The sequence below is a fragment of the Thalassophryne amazonica genome, chromosome 19 (genome assembly GCF_902500255.1).
Source record: "Thalassophryne amazonica chromosome 19, fThaAma1.1, whole genome shotgun sequence".
NCBI lineage: Eukaryota > Metazoa > Chordata > Actinopteri > Batrachoidiformes > Batrachoididae > Thalassophryne > Thalassophryne amazonica.
In genome coordinates this window covers 50172198-50189753 of record NC_047121.1, presented here as the reverse complement: position 1 = coordinate 50189753, position 17556 = coordinate 50172198, and the positions used below count along the sequence as shown (strand labels likewise).

Sequence of the window (17556 nt, the reverse complement as noted above, 5' to 3'; positions counted from 1 at the left end):
AGTTAAAATGCTTGTTTCCGTGAGGGCAGAGTTCTTTGTTGCACGTCACCAACAAGCTAGCATGAATGGATTGATACATCTGTAAAAGTCTCGATTTAACCCAGTGGAAAGTGGTTGTGAATGTTTGCGAGTGGACATTTTTATCCCCTCCGCTTTTGTCTATTCAAGGCTTTATACAACTTGACGTTTAGCCCGTTTTCGTACATAACCGGAGGTTTGTAGTTGCTAGCCTGAAGCCACACCGTCAGCTAGTCGAGTTAGCTCCTCTTTGACCACAAGAGCAGCAAAGATGTTAGAAGTGATTCTTGACCTCCCGGTGGAAAAACAGATATTTTATGCTGTCCTGTGCTTTTCATGGACAGTTTATCTTTGGGAAGCATACCTTGCGTACAGACAGGTAAGTTGAACTATGCCATTTCAAAGCGAAAGTGAGCTGACTCCTTAAACTGATGAGAATTATTTATTTTAGCAAAGTTTGTATTGTATTAATTCGGTACTTCTGCTTTAAAATGTAATTCTTGGGGAGCCTACATAGTTGGATGCCCAGTGTAATGTTTTATAAATGAATGTGCTAGAACTGAAAGGATTGATAAGAAATCCGTTTTTCTTTATTTCACCAAGATTATCTGTCAGTCAACCATTAAAATCCAATTAATTTTGGTTGTGGAAAATTGCAAAGACTTTTTTCTTGTTTGCCCTATTTTTCTAACATATGTTATTTGAAATTATGCACTGTAATGTTAGATTATTTACAACAATCCATAGTTGCAGTGCTATATTAAATGAAGTTCTAACAGTGCTGATCTCCTCCTGGGCAGAGAAAGATATACAGATCAACAACACATGTGCCACACGAGCTTGGGACCATCATTGATTCTGAAACTTTTGAGAAGTCACGTCTTTATCAGCTGGATAAAAGCAACTTCAGCTTCTGGTCTGGACTGTATTCTGAGACAGAAGGGACGGTAAGATGACAGGAAACACCAAATTGCTTAATAATGAATGGCATTTTGTTTTTCCCCCTTCATTTTTCACAGAATGGTTGAGAAATTACTAATGTGAGTTGTTGGCATGCATCAAAAGTCCAACACTGAACTCATGCCAGAGTATGTTATGACAAATGGGCATTGAATTGTATTTGTCACAGTAATTAAGGATGGATTCCATGACAGTTTTCATGTTCTCTTGATTGATAATCTATAACATCGTTGGTAAATTATTTCTTTATGTCTAACATATATCATTCTTAAAACTTTGTAGCTGATCCTGATCCTGGGCGGAATTCCATTTCTGTGGGCTGTAGCGGGTTCTGCGACAGCTCACTTTGGATTTGGTCCAGATTACGAGATCACCCAGTCCCTCATGTTTCTGATGCTTGCTACCCTGTTCAGTGCCTTAACTGGACTTCCTTGGAGTTTGTACAACACATTTGTTATTGAGGAGAAGCATGGCTTTAATCAGCAGGTACTATGGTTGAACAGTTGTAGTGTTGTCAAACACATACAGTTGTATGCAAAGGGTTGGGCACCCCTAATAATTTTCCTGATTTTCCTTTATAAGTCATTGATTGTCTGGATCAGAAATTTTAAATATATCATATAGCAGATGAACACAGTGATATTTGAGAAGTGAAATGAAGTTTATAGTATTTACAGAAAGTGCAATAATTATTTAAACAAAATTGGGCAGGTGCATAAATTTGGGCGCCCTTGTCATTTTATTGATTTGAATACATTTGGCACTAATTATCGGAACACAAAATTGGTTTGGTAAGCTCATTGACCCTTGTCCTCCTTACACAGGTGAATCCAATCAAGAGAAAGGGTATTTAAGGTGGCCGTTTGCAAATGTTTTCCCTCTTTCCATCTTGTCTGAGTGGCAACATGGGAGCCTCTAAACAACTCTCAAATGGCCTGAAAACAAAGATTGTTCAACATCATGGTTTAGGGGAAGGATACAAAAAAAAAATCTGAGATTTCAGCTGTCAGTTTCCACTGTGAGGGACATGAGGAAATTGAAGACTGTGGGCACAGTACTACTTAAGGCCTGAAGTGGCAGGCCAAGAAAAATCTCAGCTGAAGCGAAGGATGGTGAGAACAGTCGGTCAACCCACAGACCTGCTCCAAAGACCTACAACATGATCTTGCTGCAGATTAGGGCTGCCACGACTAGTCATGACTACATCGACTATTGAAACTGTCGACAACTAATTTAGTCGAGTCGTCTATTTGATTTAAAGGACATGTTGCGTGTGTTTTAATGTCCCAGTTAGCAGCACAGCATCAAAGTACTAATGATTGTAAATCTTTCCGCGTACATGTGGTCATAATTAGTGGTTTCTGATGCTTTTTATTCCTCTCCCGAACGAGGAAACAGGTGCATTTCCAAAAAACGTCTCTCAGCAATTCTCTGCATTTCTCTGCTTGTGACGAAGATCAGAGCATACACTGTAAAATCACGTGTTAAATTATTTTCAGGAGATAATGGACTATCTAATGTGCCACTAATGGGCCAGTGGACCGTTCCTTGCCTGACGATTTACGATCATTCACACGCGTGATGTTTGAGTGAAGGCTTCTTTTTGCTGTGGACTTATTTGGAAATCTTTACACTGGGTGTGAATGGAATGTTTTTTTTTTTTTTTTTCATTTTTCTTTGTGTTTTCAATGAAAGTATTTTTTTTAAAGAGTGTGTGTGTGTGTGTGTGCGCGCGTACGTACAGCAGCTGTTTTAACCCCCAATTTAGACAGACGTCTGGCAGAGTTTGAACAATATATAATCAGTATTAAGGTTGTAGACTCTTTCAAATGTCAAACTTTCAATTTCTATGAGGAACTTTTTAAAAGAATTAATGTTGAATAATCCCTCTAAAGAAAAAAAAACAGCTGACATGCTGGTTAACTGAGGAAGACAGTCCTTAAACCCCGAGAAAAGTCAAAGAGCTACATAATGTAAGTCAAAGGGCTACATAATGTTTGCAAATAAAAATGAACGTGATGAGCTGCTACAAGTCCCAAAAAAACTAAAACTAATAAAAACAAAAAAAAAAAAAAATCTACCTTCAGTTCCATTGAAAAGAACCAATAGTGATAGCCAGTACAAGGCATTGATGTATACTCAACAAAAATATAAACGCAACACTTTTGGTTTTGCTCCCATTTTGTATGAGATGAACTCAAAGATCTAAAAGTTTTTCCACATACACAATATCACCATTTCCCTCAAATATTGTTCACAAACCAGTCGAAATCTGTGATAGTGAGCACTTCTCCTTTGCTGAGATAATCCATCCCACCTCACAGGTGTGCCATATCAAGATGCTGATTAGACACCATGATTAGTGCACAGGTGTGCCTTAGACTGCCCACAATAAAAGGTCACTCTGAAAGGTGCAGTTTTGTTTTATTGGGGGGGGATACCAGTCAGTATCTGGTGTGACCACCATATGCCTCATGCAGTGCAACACATCTCCTTCGCATCATCTGTGAAGAGAACACCTCTCCAACGTGCCAAACGCCAGCAAATGTGAGCATTTGCCCACTCAAGTCGGTTACGACGACGAACTGGAGTCAGGTCGAGACCCCGATGAGGACAACGAGCATGCAGATGAGCTTCCCTGATACGGTTTCTGACAGTTTGTGCAGAAATTCTTTGGTTATGCAAACCGATTGTTCCAGCAGCTGTCTGAGTGGCTGGTCTCAGACTATCTTGGAGGTGAACATGCTGGATGTGGAGGTCCTGGGCTGGTGTGGTTACATGTGGTCTGCGGTTGTGAGGCTGGCTGGATGTACTGCCAAATTCTCTGAAACGCCTTTGGAGACGGCTTATGGTAGAGAAATGAACATTCAATACATGAGCAACAGCTCTGGTTGACATTCCTGCTGTCAGCATGCCAATTGCACGCTCCCTCAAATCTTGCGACATCTGTGGCATTGTGCTGTGTGATAAAACTGCACCTTTCAGAGTGGCCTTTTATTGTGGGCAGTCTAAGGCACACCTGTGCACTAATCATGGTGTTTAATCAGCATCTTGATATGGCACACCTGTGAGGTGGGATGGATTATCTCAGCAAAGAAGTGCTCACTATCACAGATTTAGACTGGTTTGTGAACAATATTTGAAGGAAATGGTGATATTGTGTATGTGGAAAAAGTTTTAGATCTTTGAGTTCATCTCATACAAAATGGGAGCAAAACCAAAAGTGTTGCATTTATATTTTTGTTGAGTGTATGTAAATATTTCTTTCCACTTGGACCGAAAGCAGATTTTAGTAATAGTTTGTTGGGGCTTGTAGCAGCTATAGACGTCTGGTCATTCATATTTGCGAGTACATTATGTGTTCGCAAATTACGTATGATCCGACTAGTCGACTAATCCCAAAAGTAATCGTTGACTAGTAGACTATCAAAATAGCTGTTTGTGGTAGCCCTACTGCAGATAGTGCTACCACAAACGGCTATACAACGTACTGTGCACGAAGAGATGCTGTATGATGCTGTAGTGCAGAGGAAGCCTTTTCTGCGTACACGCCACAGAGTCGCTTGAGGTATGCTAAAGCACATTGGGACAAGCCAGCTTCATTTTGGAGTAAGGTGCTGTGGACTGATGAAACTAAAATTGAGTTACTTGGACATAACAAGGGGCAATATGCATGGCTGAAAAAGAACACAGTATTCCTTACTGTGTGAAGCGCCTTGAGGCAACTCTGTTATGATTTGGCGCTATATAAAGGAAAAATAAATTTAAAAATTGAAATATTTCAAGAAAAACACTTGCTACCTACAGTAAAATTTGGAGGTGGTTCCATCATGCTGTGTGATCAGTGCAGGTACTGGGAATCTTGTTATAGTTGAGGGTCGCATGGATTCCAGTCAATATCAGCAGATTCTTGAGAACAATATTCATGAATCAGTGAAAAAGTTGACATTGCACCGGGATTGGATCTTTCAACAAGACAACGACCCTAAACACTGCTCAAAATCTATGAAGGCATTCATGCAGAAGAACAAGTACAATGTTCTGGAATGGCCATCTTGGTCCCCAGACCTGAATATTATTGAAAATCTGTAATGTGATTTTAAGTGGGCTGTTCATGCTCAGAAACCAACAAACCTGACTGAACTAGAGATGTTTTGTAAAGAAGAATGGTCCAAAATACCTTCAACCAGACTCCAGACTCTCATTGGAAGCTATAGGAAGCATTTAGAGGCTGTCATTTCTGCAAAAGGAGGCTCTACTAAATATTGAAGTATTATTTTCTGTTGGGGTGCCCAAATTTATGCACCTGCTTAATTTTGTTTAAATAATTATTGCACACTTTCTGTAAATCCTATAAACTTTGTCTGCTATGTGATATATTTAACTGAAGTTGCTGATGCAAACAGCCAATGATTTATAATGGAAATCATCAGGGGTGCCCAAACTTTTACATACAACTGTACCTTTAGGCATGATATGTGGCTATATGAAAGTGTTCAGTTTTGGTCTTCACAGAGTACCAGCTTTACATAGCTTGAATTCATAGTCATTAAAGAATGGATCAATAGATCTGTATAACTACACTGCAGCAGAAGTTGGATGACTTACTTTTGATAACGTCTGATGTAAAGTATGCCTTGAAGCTGATCAGTAAAAATTTCAGGAAATGATGTTGCAGGACCCATTCGATAACATTTTTTTTTTTTTTTGCTCTGTGAAAAGTGGGATTTCTTTAAACTGACAAATTTACTATAAATGCAGCCTTTCTCTGTGACAAAGTGCAAACTGTTAATAGCTGCTTTACAAGACTGATACTCAGTTGATTACCAATTTATGACCCAGAACACAGTTTGTGGATTAAAATATAATTAACTGTTCTTCTCAGACACATTAACTTTTGTGTGTGTGTGGGGGGGGGTCTATCTCAGACATTAGGGTTCTTCCTGAAGGATGCTGTCAAAAAGTTTATGGTCACCCAGTGTATCCTGCTCCCTGTGACGTCGCTGCTTCTCTACATCATCAAGATTGGTGGAGATTACTTTTTCATCTACGCTTGGCTCTTTACTCTGGTTGTTACTCTGGTTAGTGCTACATTTCTCTTTCTTTCATTCTTGCTTTGAATTCTAACACTAGTGAAGAGGAACTAACTCAGCGATTGCACCACTTTTTCTGTAGTTATACTTAAGAGTTGTTTTGTGCAATTGTGTTATAATGCATTGCGTCTGTTTTCAGGTGCTTGTTACTATCTATGCTGACTACATTGCTCCCCTGTTTGACAAATTCACTCCACTGCCAGATGGAGAGCTGAAGACAGAGATTGAAGTTATGGCCAAGAGCATAAGCTTTCCTCTCACAAAGATTTATGTAGTAGAAGGTACAGATATCGCAGTGAATTCAGACTTGTATTGAAATTATTAGGAGTTACTGCAATATGTTGAACATTATTTTGTCATGTATTTATGTTAACATTGTGGGTGATCCACCTCACTTTTAATGGTTTTAAATTTTCATGTTCCAGGATCAAAGCGTTCCTCACATAGCAATGCATACTTCTATGGGTTCTTCAAGAACAAGCGAATAGTGCTGTTTGACACTCTTCTGGAAGACTACTCCCCTCTCAATCAGAGTGGAGCGCTGCAGCCTGAACAGGCAGATAGTGATGACACTCCCATTGAACCTAAAACCAAGCCGAAGGTTAGAAAGCAAAGTGCTTCATTCACATAAAAACAAACCAAAACATTGTTTTGATTTAAAAACAAAGGAAAAGCACTATAAACCCTAGTAATTATGATCTGTTGTACAAGCCCAGCATCTGATCAGGTTAAAGCTTTGGGTCCATTGGCCCTAAAATACCAGAAAGTACACTTTCAAACCATAATATAATTGGAGCAAGCAGCTCTACTGCTTTTGCTTCCCTGCAGCAGGCATTAAGGAAAATGTGAAAAGCTACTAATACGTAACTTATTTTCCTGAATGTGATTCACAGTAAGTGTTTCAGCATCAAATTAATGCCAGCTGCCCTGTAATAAGTCATAATAAGAAATATAGTGAGAGTAAGCCCGTTGTGGTGGAGTACTGCTTAAAGTTCCTAGTGTTGGTAAAAGATTTCCTAATTTGAATTTTGTGAATTATTGTGGTGTACTTTTTATTACTGACATTCATTCTCTTATTAATTTTGTTTAGTGCTTTGATTCCTATGAAAGTTCTAGATAGTCATTTTAATTATTATTAATACCAATTGTGTGGTTTTTCAGTGTATAAGTCGCAGGACCTCCCAAAGTAGTAAGAAAAACTAAAACGCCTGGAAAATACAGTAGCTACTTACTCAGTTCAAACACCCTTATGCATGTTCAGGAATGCCCACAACAAGTAACCACAAAACACTCATGCTTACAGTAGTGTTCAGAATAATCGTAGTGCTATGTGAGTAAAAAGATTAATCCAGGTTTTGAGTATATGTATATTGTTACATGGGAAACAAGGTACCAGTAGATTCAGTAGATTCTCACAAATCCAACAAGACCAAGCATTCATGATATGCACAGTCTTAAGGCTATGAAATTGGGCTATTAGTAAAAAAAAAAAAAAAAAAATAGAAAAGGGGGTGTTCACAATAATAGTAGTGTGGCATTCAGTCAGTGAGTTCGTCAATTTTGTGGAACAAACAGGTGTGAATCAGGTGTCCCCTATTTAAGGATGAAGCCAGCACCTGTTGAACATGCTTTTCTCTTTGAAAGCCTGAGGAAAATGGGACATTCAAGACATTGTTCAGAAGAACAGCATAGTTTGATTAAAAAGTTGATTGGAGAGGGGAAAACTTATATGCAGGTGCAAAAAATTATAGGCTGTTCATCTACAATGATCTCCAGTGTTTTAAAATGGACAAAAAAAACAGAGACACATGGAAGAAAACGGAAAACAACCATCAAAATGGATAGAAGAATAACCAGAATGGCAAAGGCCTCATCCATGGATCAGCTCCAGGATGATCAAAGACAGTCTGGAGTTACCTGTAAGTGCTGTGACAGTTAGAAGACGCCTGTGTGCAGCTAATTTATTTGCAAGAATCCCCCGCAAAGTCCCTCTGTTAAATAAGATGTGCAGAAGAGGTTACAATTTGCCAAAGAACACATCAACTGGCCTAAAGAGAAATGGAGGAATATTTTGTGGACTGATGAGAGTAACATTGTTCTTTTTGGGTCCAAGGGCCGCAGACAGTTTGTGAGACGACCCCCAAACTCTGAATTCAAGCCACAGTTCACACTGAAGCATGGTGGTGCAACATGATATGGGCATGTTTCTCCTACTATGGTGTTGGTCTTATATATCGCATAGAGGTATCATGGATCAGTTTGGATATGTCAAAATACTTGAAGAGGTCATGTTACCTTATGCTGAAGAGGACATGCCCTTGAAATGGGTGTTTCAACAAGACAATGACCCCAAGCACACTGGTAAATGAGCAAAATCTTGGTTCCAAACCAACAAAATGAATGCCTCACAGATGTGAAGAAATCATGAAAAACTGTGGTTATACAACTAAATACTAGTTTAGTGATTCACAGGATTGCTAAAACAGCAGTTTGAACATAATAGTTTTGTGTTTGTAGCATCAACAGCAGATGCTACTATTATTGTGAACAATAAGAAATATACTCAAAACCTGGATTAATCTTCTTAGTCACATAGCACTACTATTATTCTGAACACTACTGTACTTCTAAAATAGTATACAAAGAAATTGATCACAATGGCTGTGTGCATGTTCATCTATAAAACAAACACCACAAAGGGGGAGTTCATGTGCTACATTGCCAAAATTCCTGTCTCAGCATTGTTGCCAAAATGCAACAGTGCTGTAGTCTTGGATCATCTATCGATTATCCAATTTTTTTTTTCTTTCTTTTCAACATTCAAACTTGTCCTGTTGAAGTCCAAGGTTAAATGTTAACTTCTCAATTGTGAAAATATCCTGAACTACCTAGCCCAGTCCTTGAATGTATGAGCTTCTACAGGTAGCCACTTCCTAAGGACTGCATTCTTTCTTGCAGTAATAAAACATGATACATTTTTTTTTTTTCTCAAAGCCCTTCGCTGTCCCATCTTGGAGACTGGAAGTTTTAACTAGCCGAACATCAAATGGATTGTCTCCTTCCTGGTCATATGGCTGAAGGCAGATGTTTTATTCTGGATGTAGATGTTCTAAGTGAGGTGCCATTGTTGGTGTTAATATATGGAATTTCCAATGAAATGGCTATCATGTATTTTGAATATGTATTTCCTGCCTGTGTAAGCTGATAATGTTCTTGTTTACACAGAACAAAAGACAAGGCTGCAATAATCTGGAGATCCTTGCAGTTCTAGGTCATGAGCTTGGCCATTGGAAACTTGGCCATACTGTGAAGAACATTGTCATCAGTCAGGTCTGGAGTTGAATGCATTTAGAACGGATGGAATCTGATTTCAGTAATTGTACTTATACTAGTTGTTGTTTTTTATTTAGGCCAATTCCTTCCTGTGCTTCTCTCTGTTTGCTGTTCTAATTGGGCGTAAGGAGCTGTTTGTAGCATTTGGCTTCAGTGACAGCCAACCCACATTAATAGGCTTGATGATTATCTTCCAGTTCATCTTCTCCCCATACAATGAGGTGACGGTGGATTTTCATAGGTAAATTCCAGTTTTGACTTGATGTTCTGATGATCATATTTTCTCTTTGCAGCTCTTGTCCTTTTGTTTGACGGTCTTAAGTCGCAGATTTGAGTTCCAGGCAGATGCCTTTGCAAGGAGCATGGGCAAAGCCTCCCAGCTTTACTCTGCCCTCATCAAGCTCAACAAAGACAACCTGGGCTTCCCTGTGGCCGACTGGTTGTTCTCCATGTGGCACTATTCCCACCCTCCCCTGCTGGAGCGCCTCAGATCATTGGGAAACGTCAAGCAAGACTGACGGGACCAGAAGGGGACACAGCGGCGGCTGCCTCCTCCTAAAGGCCTGCGCAGGCCACCTCTGGCCCTTTGAGGCTCCCTGGTCTTTTTTTTTTTTCTTTTTTTTTCCCCTCCTTACTTGCTACACCCCTTCATCTCATTTAAACTTTTTTTTCCACTTGCTATCCTTTATTATTTTTCATTTTAAACTATTTTAAATGAAGAAACAAAGCAGCACAGCCTGAACAAATCTAAAGTCCAAACTGAAATCTCTGTACTTTTAACATGCAGAACTGCCTGTTTTGCACTTGTTGAGAGCAATACATGTGGGCAATATGCATTTAAGAAAGCTATTGTCAGAGCATGGGTCAGGTTTTTACAGCTTGACCTAATAATCTGTTTGATTTCAGTTGTTGACAACTTGATAAAGTGAAACCACTTTATCAAGTTGTCAACAACAACGGAGCTGCGTGTGTTTCTGCTGCAATGAGGCCAGACATGGAGTGCAGCCATAAGAGTAGAATCATGTAAATGTAAAGCCTGATTATATTTTAAAGGTTTTGACTTAGACTGACACTTTTTTTATTGGTTATACATGGGGGGAAAAAAGTCATCTCTGTGGCCCAGCCACAGCTTGCATGCTCATGGCAACGCTTTTGATATACACAGGCCAGAATTTGAGTCGTTCCACAGGTGCAGAGGCGTGTTGTGAATGAATGTTTCTCAGCCCTGTTCTTTAATGTCCTCCAGGCTGATGCGTTTTTGATCTGTCCCATTTCTACCAACTGCTGGGGCCACCGCCAACTCTTGATTGGCTAAACACATCTCACTGAGCTAATTAATTCATAGTGGTATAATTAGTCACAAGTTTGACAAGAGGAACCATGTAGGAGCTTTATTGTGGCAGCATGACCATAGTTATGAGCAGGGCTGCACAAAATTTGCATTTGAATATGTCTGCCATTTGCGATTTTCATTTTTTAACGTTTTTTTTTTTGTCTTTTGAAGCACTTGTTTACAATGTTCCAACCATACCTGTGCATATGTAATTTTAATATGATGATGTATGGTGTGAATTGTGAAAAAAATGTTTTGATATTTTAAGTTGATACAGTGCTAATCAGTTTTGTTATTTGGAAGGTGGGAGGCAGCATGATTCACAAAGCTGCCTAGCAAGTAAAAAATATCGGATTTTGGGGAGAGGTGTGTAAAGTTTTTACTACATACAGTGAAAGAGGAGCAGATACTTTGCAGTGTTGAATAAAATCCTTCAGAGCAGTTCTTACTGTGCACAGCTGTTTTAATGTAGGTGTTCAAGTTGAGTTTGTGCTTTAATTTTTAGTTGGTGGTGTTTTCAATCCCTTGGGCAAGGTCCTTAATCCTCAAGTTACTCTCGTACAGTGGAGCGGTGTGCGTGAATGTGAAGTGTCGTAAAGCCCTTTGAGATTTTACATCATATGAGAAAGTGCTACAGAAATGCAGTCCTTTAACCACTTCTTGAAATGGGTCAGACTTCTAAAGTCACGGGATGATGGCAAGTGAAACTGAAACATTAGCTAGACCCGGTGAGGAACTGCAGTCCTCTGATCAAAATCCAGAATTTACTGTATTCAGCACAACTGAAATAGTCTGAACAAGAACTATTTGCAGAAGACATTGAAAAACTGCTAGTGTGCCTAAATTTCTGGTCACTAAATTCAAGTAGTGTTGTCACAGGTTAGTGTAATACAACCCCAGTTCCGATGAAGTTGGGATGTTGTACAAAATGTAAATTAAAAACAGAATACAATGATTTGCAAATCCTCTTCAACCTAAATTCAATTGAATACACCACAAAGACAAGAAATTTAATGTTCAAACTGTTAGACTTTGTTTTTGTGCAAGTACTTGCTCATTTTTAAATGGATGCCTGCAACACATTTCAAAAAAGTATGTTTACCACTGTTACATCACCTTCTAACAACACTCAGTAAGCGTTTGGGAACTGAGGACACTAATTGTTAAAGCTTTGTAGGTTGAATTTTCCCATTCTTGCTTGATGTACGATTTCAGTTGTTCAACAGTCCGGGATCTCCATTGTCATATTTTGCGCTTCATAATGTTCCACAAATTTTCAATGTGCGACAGGTCTGGACTGCAGGTAGGCCAGTCTAGTACCTGCGCTCTTACTGTGAAGCCACGCTGTTGTAACGTGCAGAATGTGGCTTGGCATTGTCTTGATGAACTAATCAGGGATGTCCCTGAAAAAGACGTTGCTTGGATGGCAGCATGTGTTGCTCCAAAACCTGGATGTACCTTTCAGTATTGATGGTGCCATCACAGATGTGTAGGTTGCACATACCATGGGCACTAACACACCCCCATACCATCACAGATGCTGGCTTTTGAACTTTGCGCTGGTAACAATCTGGATGGTCTTTTTCCTCTTTTGTCCGAAGGACACAACGTCCATTATTTACAAAAACAATTTGAAATGTGGACTCATCAGACCACAGCACAGTTTTCCACTTTGCGTCTGTCCATTTCAAGTGAGCTCGGGGCCCAGAGGGGGGGCAGTGTTTTCTGGATGTTGTTGATGTATGGCTTTCGCTTTGCATGGTAGAGTTTTAACTTGCACTTGTAGATGTAGCGATGAACTGTTAACTGACAATGGTTTTCTGAAGTGTTCCTGAGCCTACGCGGTAAGATCCGAAGGTCATGGGCATTCAGTGTTGGTTTTTGGCCATTCTGCTTATGTGAATCTTCTAATTATGGACTGTAGATGATGGAATCCCTAATTTCCTTTTAATTGAACGTTGAGAAACATTGTTCTTAAACTGTTGAACTATTTTTTTTTTTCATGCAATTGTTCACAAAGTGGTGATCCTTGCCCCATCTTTGCTTGTGAACGGCTGAGCCCTCAGTTCCCAAACTCTTACCGAGTGTTGTTAGAAGGAAAGGTGATGTAACACAGAGGTAAACATACCACTGTCACAGCTTTTTTGAAACGTGTTGCAGGCATCCATTTCAAAATGAGCAAATAATTGCACAAAAAGTTAAATCAGTTTGAACATAAATATCTTGTCTTTGTGGTGTATTCAATTGAATATAGGTTGAAGAGGATTTGTAAATCATTGTATTCTGTTTTTATTTGCATTTTACACAATATCCCAGCTTCATTGGAATTGGGACTGTATGTGGCAATATTAAATTGTATTTATTTAATGTCAAATCACAAGACAGTCACCCCACTGGGCAAGGTCCAACATTAGTGGGTCAGGTGACCACCAGTTCTGGCCACAACAATAAAATTTAAAATGTTTAACAAGCAAGATACAAGGAATTTTGTCTCACACACACACACAAAGACATTGCAGCTATCAATCAATATGCAAAAGTGATACAATAAGCAACCCAAAAAAGTAAAGGTGCAATTTGTCGCCATGAAAAACTGCAGCTAGCAATCAAGCAAAATGGATAATTAAGTAATAATAAATATATGGGGGTAAAAACAAGTTTAAAAAAAAGCAACACATTTCCACACAAAATTGCAGGAAGCAACCAAAATTATTTATACACGAGGATTACATCATATTTTTGTTTGGACATAAAAATACTAGTTTTAGATTTACTAAATTGGGGAGTCGTAGGGGTACGTGCGCGTGCGGTGGACTCCCACCGTCCGTCGTAAGAACAAACCATTTCCAAAATAACGGGGGGATGGGTGTCTTACAGAGCATTTAATTAAATTTACCTACATAAAAAAGCATATTTCCAGCGTGCTTTAATAATACATAAGATGAGTTTTAAATGGTTAAGCCGACGTGACGCTGAGGTCGTCCCTCCCTGCACTGTTTCTAGAATGGCGCCGTCCTGCGGTGTGTTTTTATGGACAAGGGCAAACTCGCCTGTTCCCAGATTAGTGGTTCTGTCCTTCAGTGCGCTGTTTTTCTCGTCGGGACAACCAATATGGCGAGATTTCTGAGGCCTGCTGTGAGAGGATTTATCACCGCACAGCTGAGAATGTCGTCTGATCAGGTAACATATGCGCTTTACAATCATGGTTTATTTGAAGCATCAATTAATCTGTTAATTCGGATAGAGAATATTGTACCATTCTGTTGGGTGGAAAAATGGGGGAAATTTCTCTTATTTCGTGTTCTGTGGGGTTGCCCCATGATATAATAATTCACCCCATGTGTTCTCTGTTGTAATGTTGACCCAACAGTGTGTCCTGCTTTGTTGTGGCAGGGGTTAAATAAAGAGAAACCATTTAAACCTTTGGGAAATGAATTAACTTTTGACCTTCATAATGGTTTTCATGTTGTCCCACAACTAACTTTGACAGCAAAAATAAAGGGACATATTTAACTGTGTGGGTTTATGCACCTGTCATGTAAATATACTGATCTAAAACTACAACTAGAAGGGCTTTGGAACCATTTGATTTCATAAAGCATGGCTGATAAAGAAATAAAAGTGGAATCTTTGAGGAAGATCAAAATGCAAAAATGTATGCCTTGGAGAACAGTTGTCATCTAAGTATAAAATTTGATAAGATTAAAACACACAATCTCTGCCTGATGGTATGTAATTGTACCTGTTAAATTATTCTTTTGGTTTCTTCACGTTTCTATTTGTTTGTTATATGTCAGAAATAATAAGGCATACCCAATACACTTTACCAGAGCACACAGTAAAATCTTTAAACCTGTTATTTTGTCTAAAAGATTTTTTTTTTGTATGTATATAAAACAAGAAAAGGAATATTTTAAAAACTTTGAGTTTGTTCCAAAAACAAAATACAAGACTGACCTACTATTGTCAGTGTTTACATGACCAGAATTAACCAGTAAATGATTGTTTTACTACATAAAAAGGTTTGATTGTTTCCATGGTGGGCGCCAAAGAGAGCTGTTTAGTGGTATTGTAACAACTTGAACAAAGCAGTAAACACACCACCCTGATTGATTGGAATATGTTCAGTAATGTGGGTTCTCCGTTATAATTGCTCCCCTGTTGTTTTTCAGTTGGGTGAGTTGGGCAAAGGTGCAGGAAAAGGTGGTGGAGGTGGAGGAAGTATCAGAGAAGCAGGTGGTGCCATGGGAAAGAGGCAAGCTGCTGAAGAGGAGCTGTACTTCAGGTATGTATTTCTGTCATAAAGCAACCAAATGTACATTAATCACAACCACCTAATTTAAAAGTTACCAACTTTCTGTACTGGTTCCTTCTATCTCATGTATCTGTCACCCACCGACCTTTTTATCCATCTGATCTTAAGGCGTAAGGAGCAGGAGTTGTTTGCTGCATTGAAAGAGCATCACCATGATGAAATCGAGCACCACAAAATGGAAATTGAACGTCTGCAGCGAGAGATTGATCGCCACAAGGGAAAAATCAGAAAGCTGAAGCATGATGACTGAGGGAGTCTTACCAAAAAAATATTCCAGGGTCCTCTGTCTCAACTAGACACCTTGAGTAATTATTCAGAATGCATATGCCATCTCACCAGACAATTCACAAATGAGTTGTTCTCTTTATGAAAGATATTAAAACTGTTGATAAACTTTTTGTTCTGTCTGGCATGTTGAGCAATGTAAGATGTCGATGGGTTCTTTTTGTAATATACCAGCATTCAGCATGATTTCCCCCCCCCAAGCAATTGCCATAAGCAAACTCCAAAAGTAATGACATTTCTCCAATCACTTCATATGGACACTCGTCTTTGTGTATTTGCATATAAATGTGTAATGCAAATTGTAGGTTTGTGTGCTTGAAAAAGTCGCAGTGTGACGTAAACTGGTGCAAGTTGCATGAATCCTGGAAAAACACCCTGAAATAATTTACACTGAACTATGGAACTGTTGATAAACCAATTTGATTTTTATCCTGTGATGGAGGATTTGCATTCACATTCCAAGAGAGAAAAATTTTGAAATACATATGATGAGCATCTTTGTGTAGTATCTCATACGAGTATGGACACAAGAAATTCATCTAAACACTGGTGGGGGTGAGGGGGGCACTGGAAACATGACCCTTTTTTAAAATTCTTGTTCTAAATTTGTCAGTGCTTTAACAGTTCTTGTTCATTGTATTTATGCATCTCCCCACTGTCAAAATGACAAGTCGTGATTGTGCCAGTTTATCTGGACACAGGATATCTTTAAAAAGTGGTGAGTGAATATTTCAGCTAAATTTTTTTGTAAATTGTGGAGTCAGAAAGAATTTATTAAATTTGGGTTTGAGTTTGGTTTTGGCTCAAACCTTTGCTCTGTGTGTGTTTCTTTAACACCAGTAGCAATACCCATTGGTTAGAATGCCAAATGCAAAAGATAAAACAAATGCATTGACCATATTATATTAGTCAGAGCATGATCTGATTGAAAAATACTAAATACTCGCCAAGGGTGCTGTCTTTTTTTTTTTCTTTTTTTTTTTTTTTTTGTGGGAAAACTGATTATTGTCATCTATGAGCAAGTAGTCAGTTTTGACCTACTCACTCATCTTCAACTGCTTACTCCAAATAAGGATCACGGGGGAGTTGTAGCTTGTCCCAGCAGTCATAGGGCATGAGGCGGGGTACACACTGGACAGAACGCCAGTCTGTTGCAGACAAACAAACAGTCATACCTGCACGCACACCTATGGCCAATTCAGTTCATCTACCCTGCATGTCTTTTTGACCTAATCATTACCATTTCAGGGTACTAAGTGCACCAGGACCTACACAAAAATATATGCTGTCCATCTCAGGGTGGTAGCTGTAGCAAGGTGGGGGTCAATGAAGAATGGCACAGGGGTAAAAATTTAAAAATGCTCCAAACATATTGAAAAGTATACCACATTATTTGTCTGATCATACAGATCCCAAAGGGTATAGTTTGGACTATCTATTCAAGATTCAAAGCTTTTATTGTCATATGCACAGCCAAGAAACATGTTTCCCTGTGCAATGAAATTCTTACTTTGCTGCCCACACTGGATGCCCAAATATATATATAAATAACAGTATAAAATATCTAAATATAAGTGGAGGGGAAAAAATGAAATAACATAAAATAAGCATGCTGGTATGACTGAGCGTTGTGGCGTAACAACAGCAAAAATGGTGACAAAGGTCTATTTCAGTTTGTACAGGAGTCAGAAGTTAAAATTGCTCCAGTTTTGATTAAAAACGTTGACAATTATTGGTTGAGCTAATTGGATTGATAAATGGAGTAGTTTTGACCATGTTGAATGCCTTGTCTCCAAAGTAAAGGTCAAACAAGGTCAACGTCCATTGGATTCTATGACATGTTGCCCCATAATATGTTATCCTGTAAATTGGTACTGAAAGCCTGCTTGGCCCACTGACTAGAGTTGAAGAAGCGAAAGTAACAGGTCAAAGTACATGCAAGATCAAAGCCAGTAGTATAATTAAATATGTATTTATTGTCTTTCAGACATCACCATCATGTTCACCGTCATATTCACTAAAATCCAGTTATCCTAACACATTAGAGGCGTGGCTACTTTGAGTGACAGCTCGTGTTCAGAGGCTGCTGTGGTGCCCAACTGCTGTGAAGGCCTGTCTTTTTTTGTTCTCTTTTTTTGAGCATTTTACTGCAAGTGTCTGTAAGGCTTGTGTGTTTATTTCTCAGAACAGATGATCTAAGACTTGTGTGTATGTTGCAA

General features: G+C 38.9%; 2 protein-coding genes across 2 annotated transcripts in view; both read left to right on the top strand.

Moving 5' to 3' along the window:
- Window positions 1-15809, top strand: part of rlf (RLF zinc finger) — a 49005-nt gene extending 33196 nt beyond the window's left edge. The window contains exons 11-13 of the mRNA XM_034159443.1: window positions 13805-13917; window positions 14910-15022; window positions 15161-15809. Coding sequence (XP_034015334.1) covers window positions 13805-13917; window positions 14910-15022; window positions 15161-15302 — 368 coding nt within the window. The 3' untranslated portion in view covers window positions 15303-15809. The remainder of the gene's footprint in view (window positions 1-13804; window positions 13918-14909; window positions 15023-15160) is intronic.
- zmpste24 (zinc metallopeptidase, STE24 homolog) lies at window positions 36-11181 on the top strand. Its single transcript, XM_034159444.1, has 10 exons — window positions 36-397; window positions 819-965; window positions 1261-1464; window positions 5907-6059; window positions 6211-6352; window positions 6497-6672; window positions 9297-9401; window positions 9482-9625; window positions 9698-10329; window positions 10367-11181. Exons 1-9 carry the CDS (start codon window positions 290-292, stop codon window positions 9920-9922), a joined length of 1404 nt encoding a protein of 467 aa, XP_034015335.1. The 5' UTR covers window positions 36-289; the 3' UTR covers window positions 9923-10329; window positions 10367-11181.
- Window positions 15810-17556: the final 1747 nt, after the last annotated feature.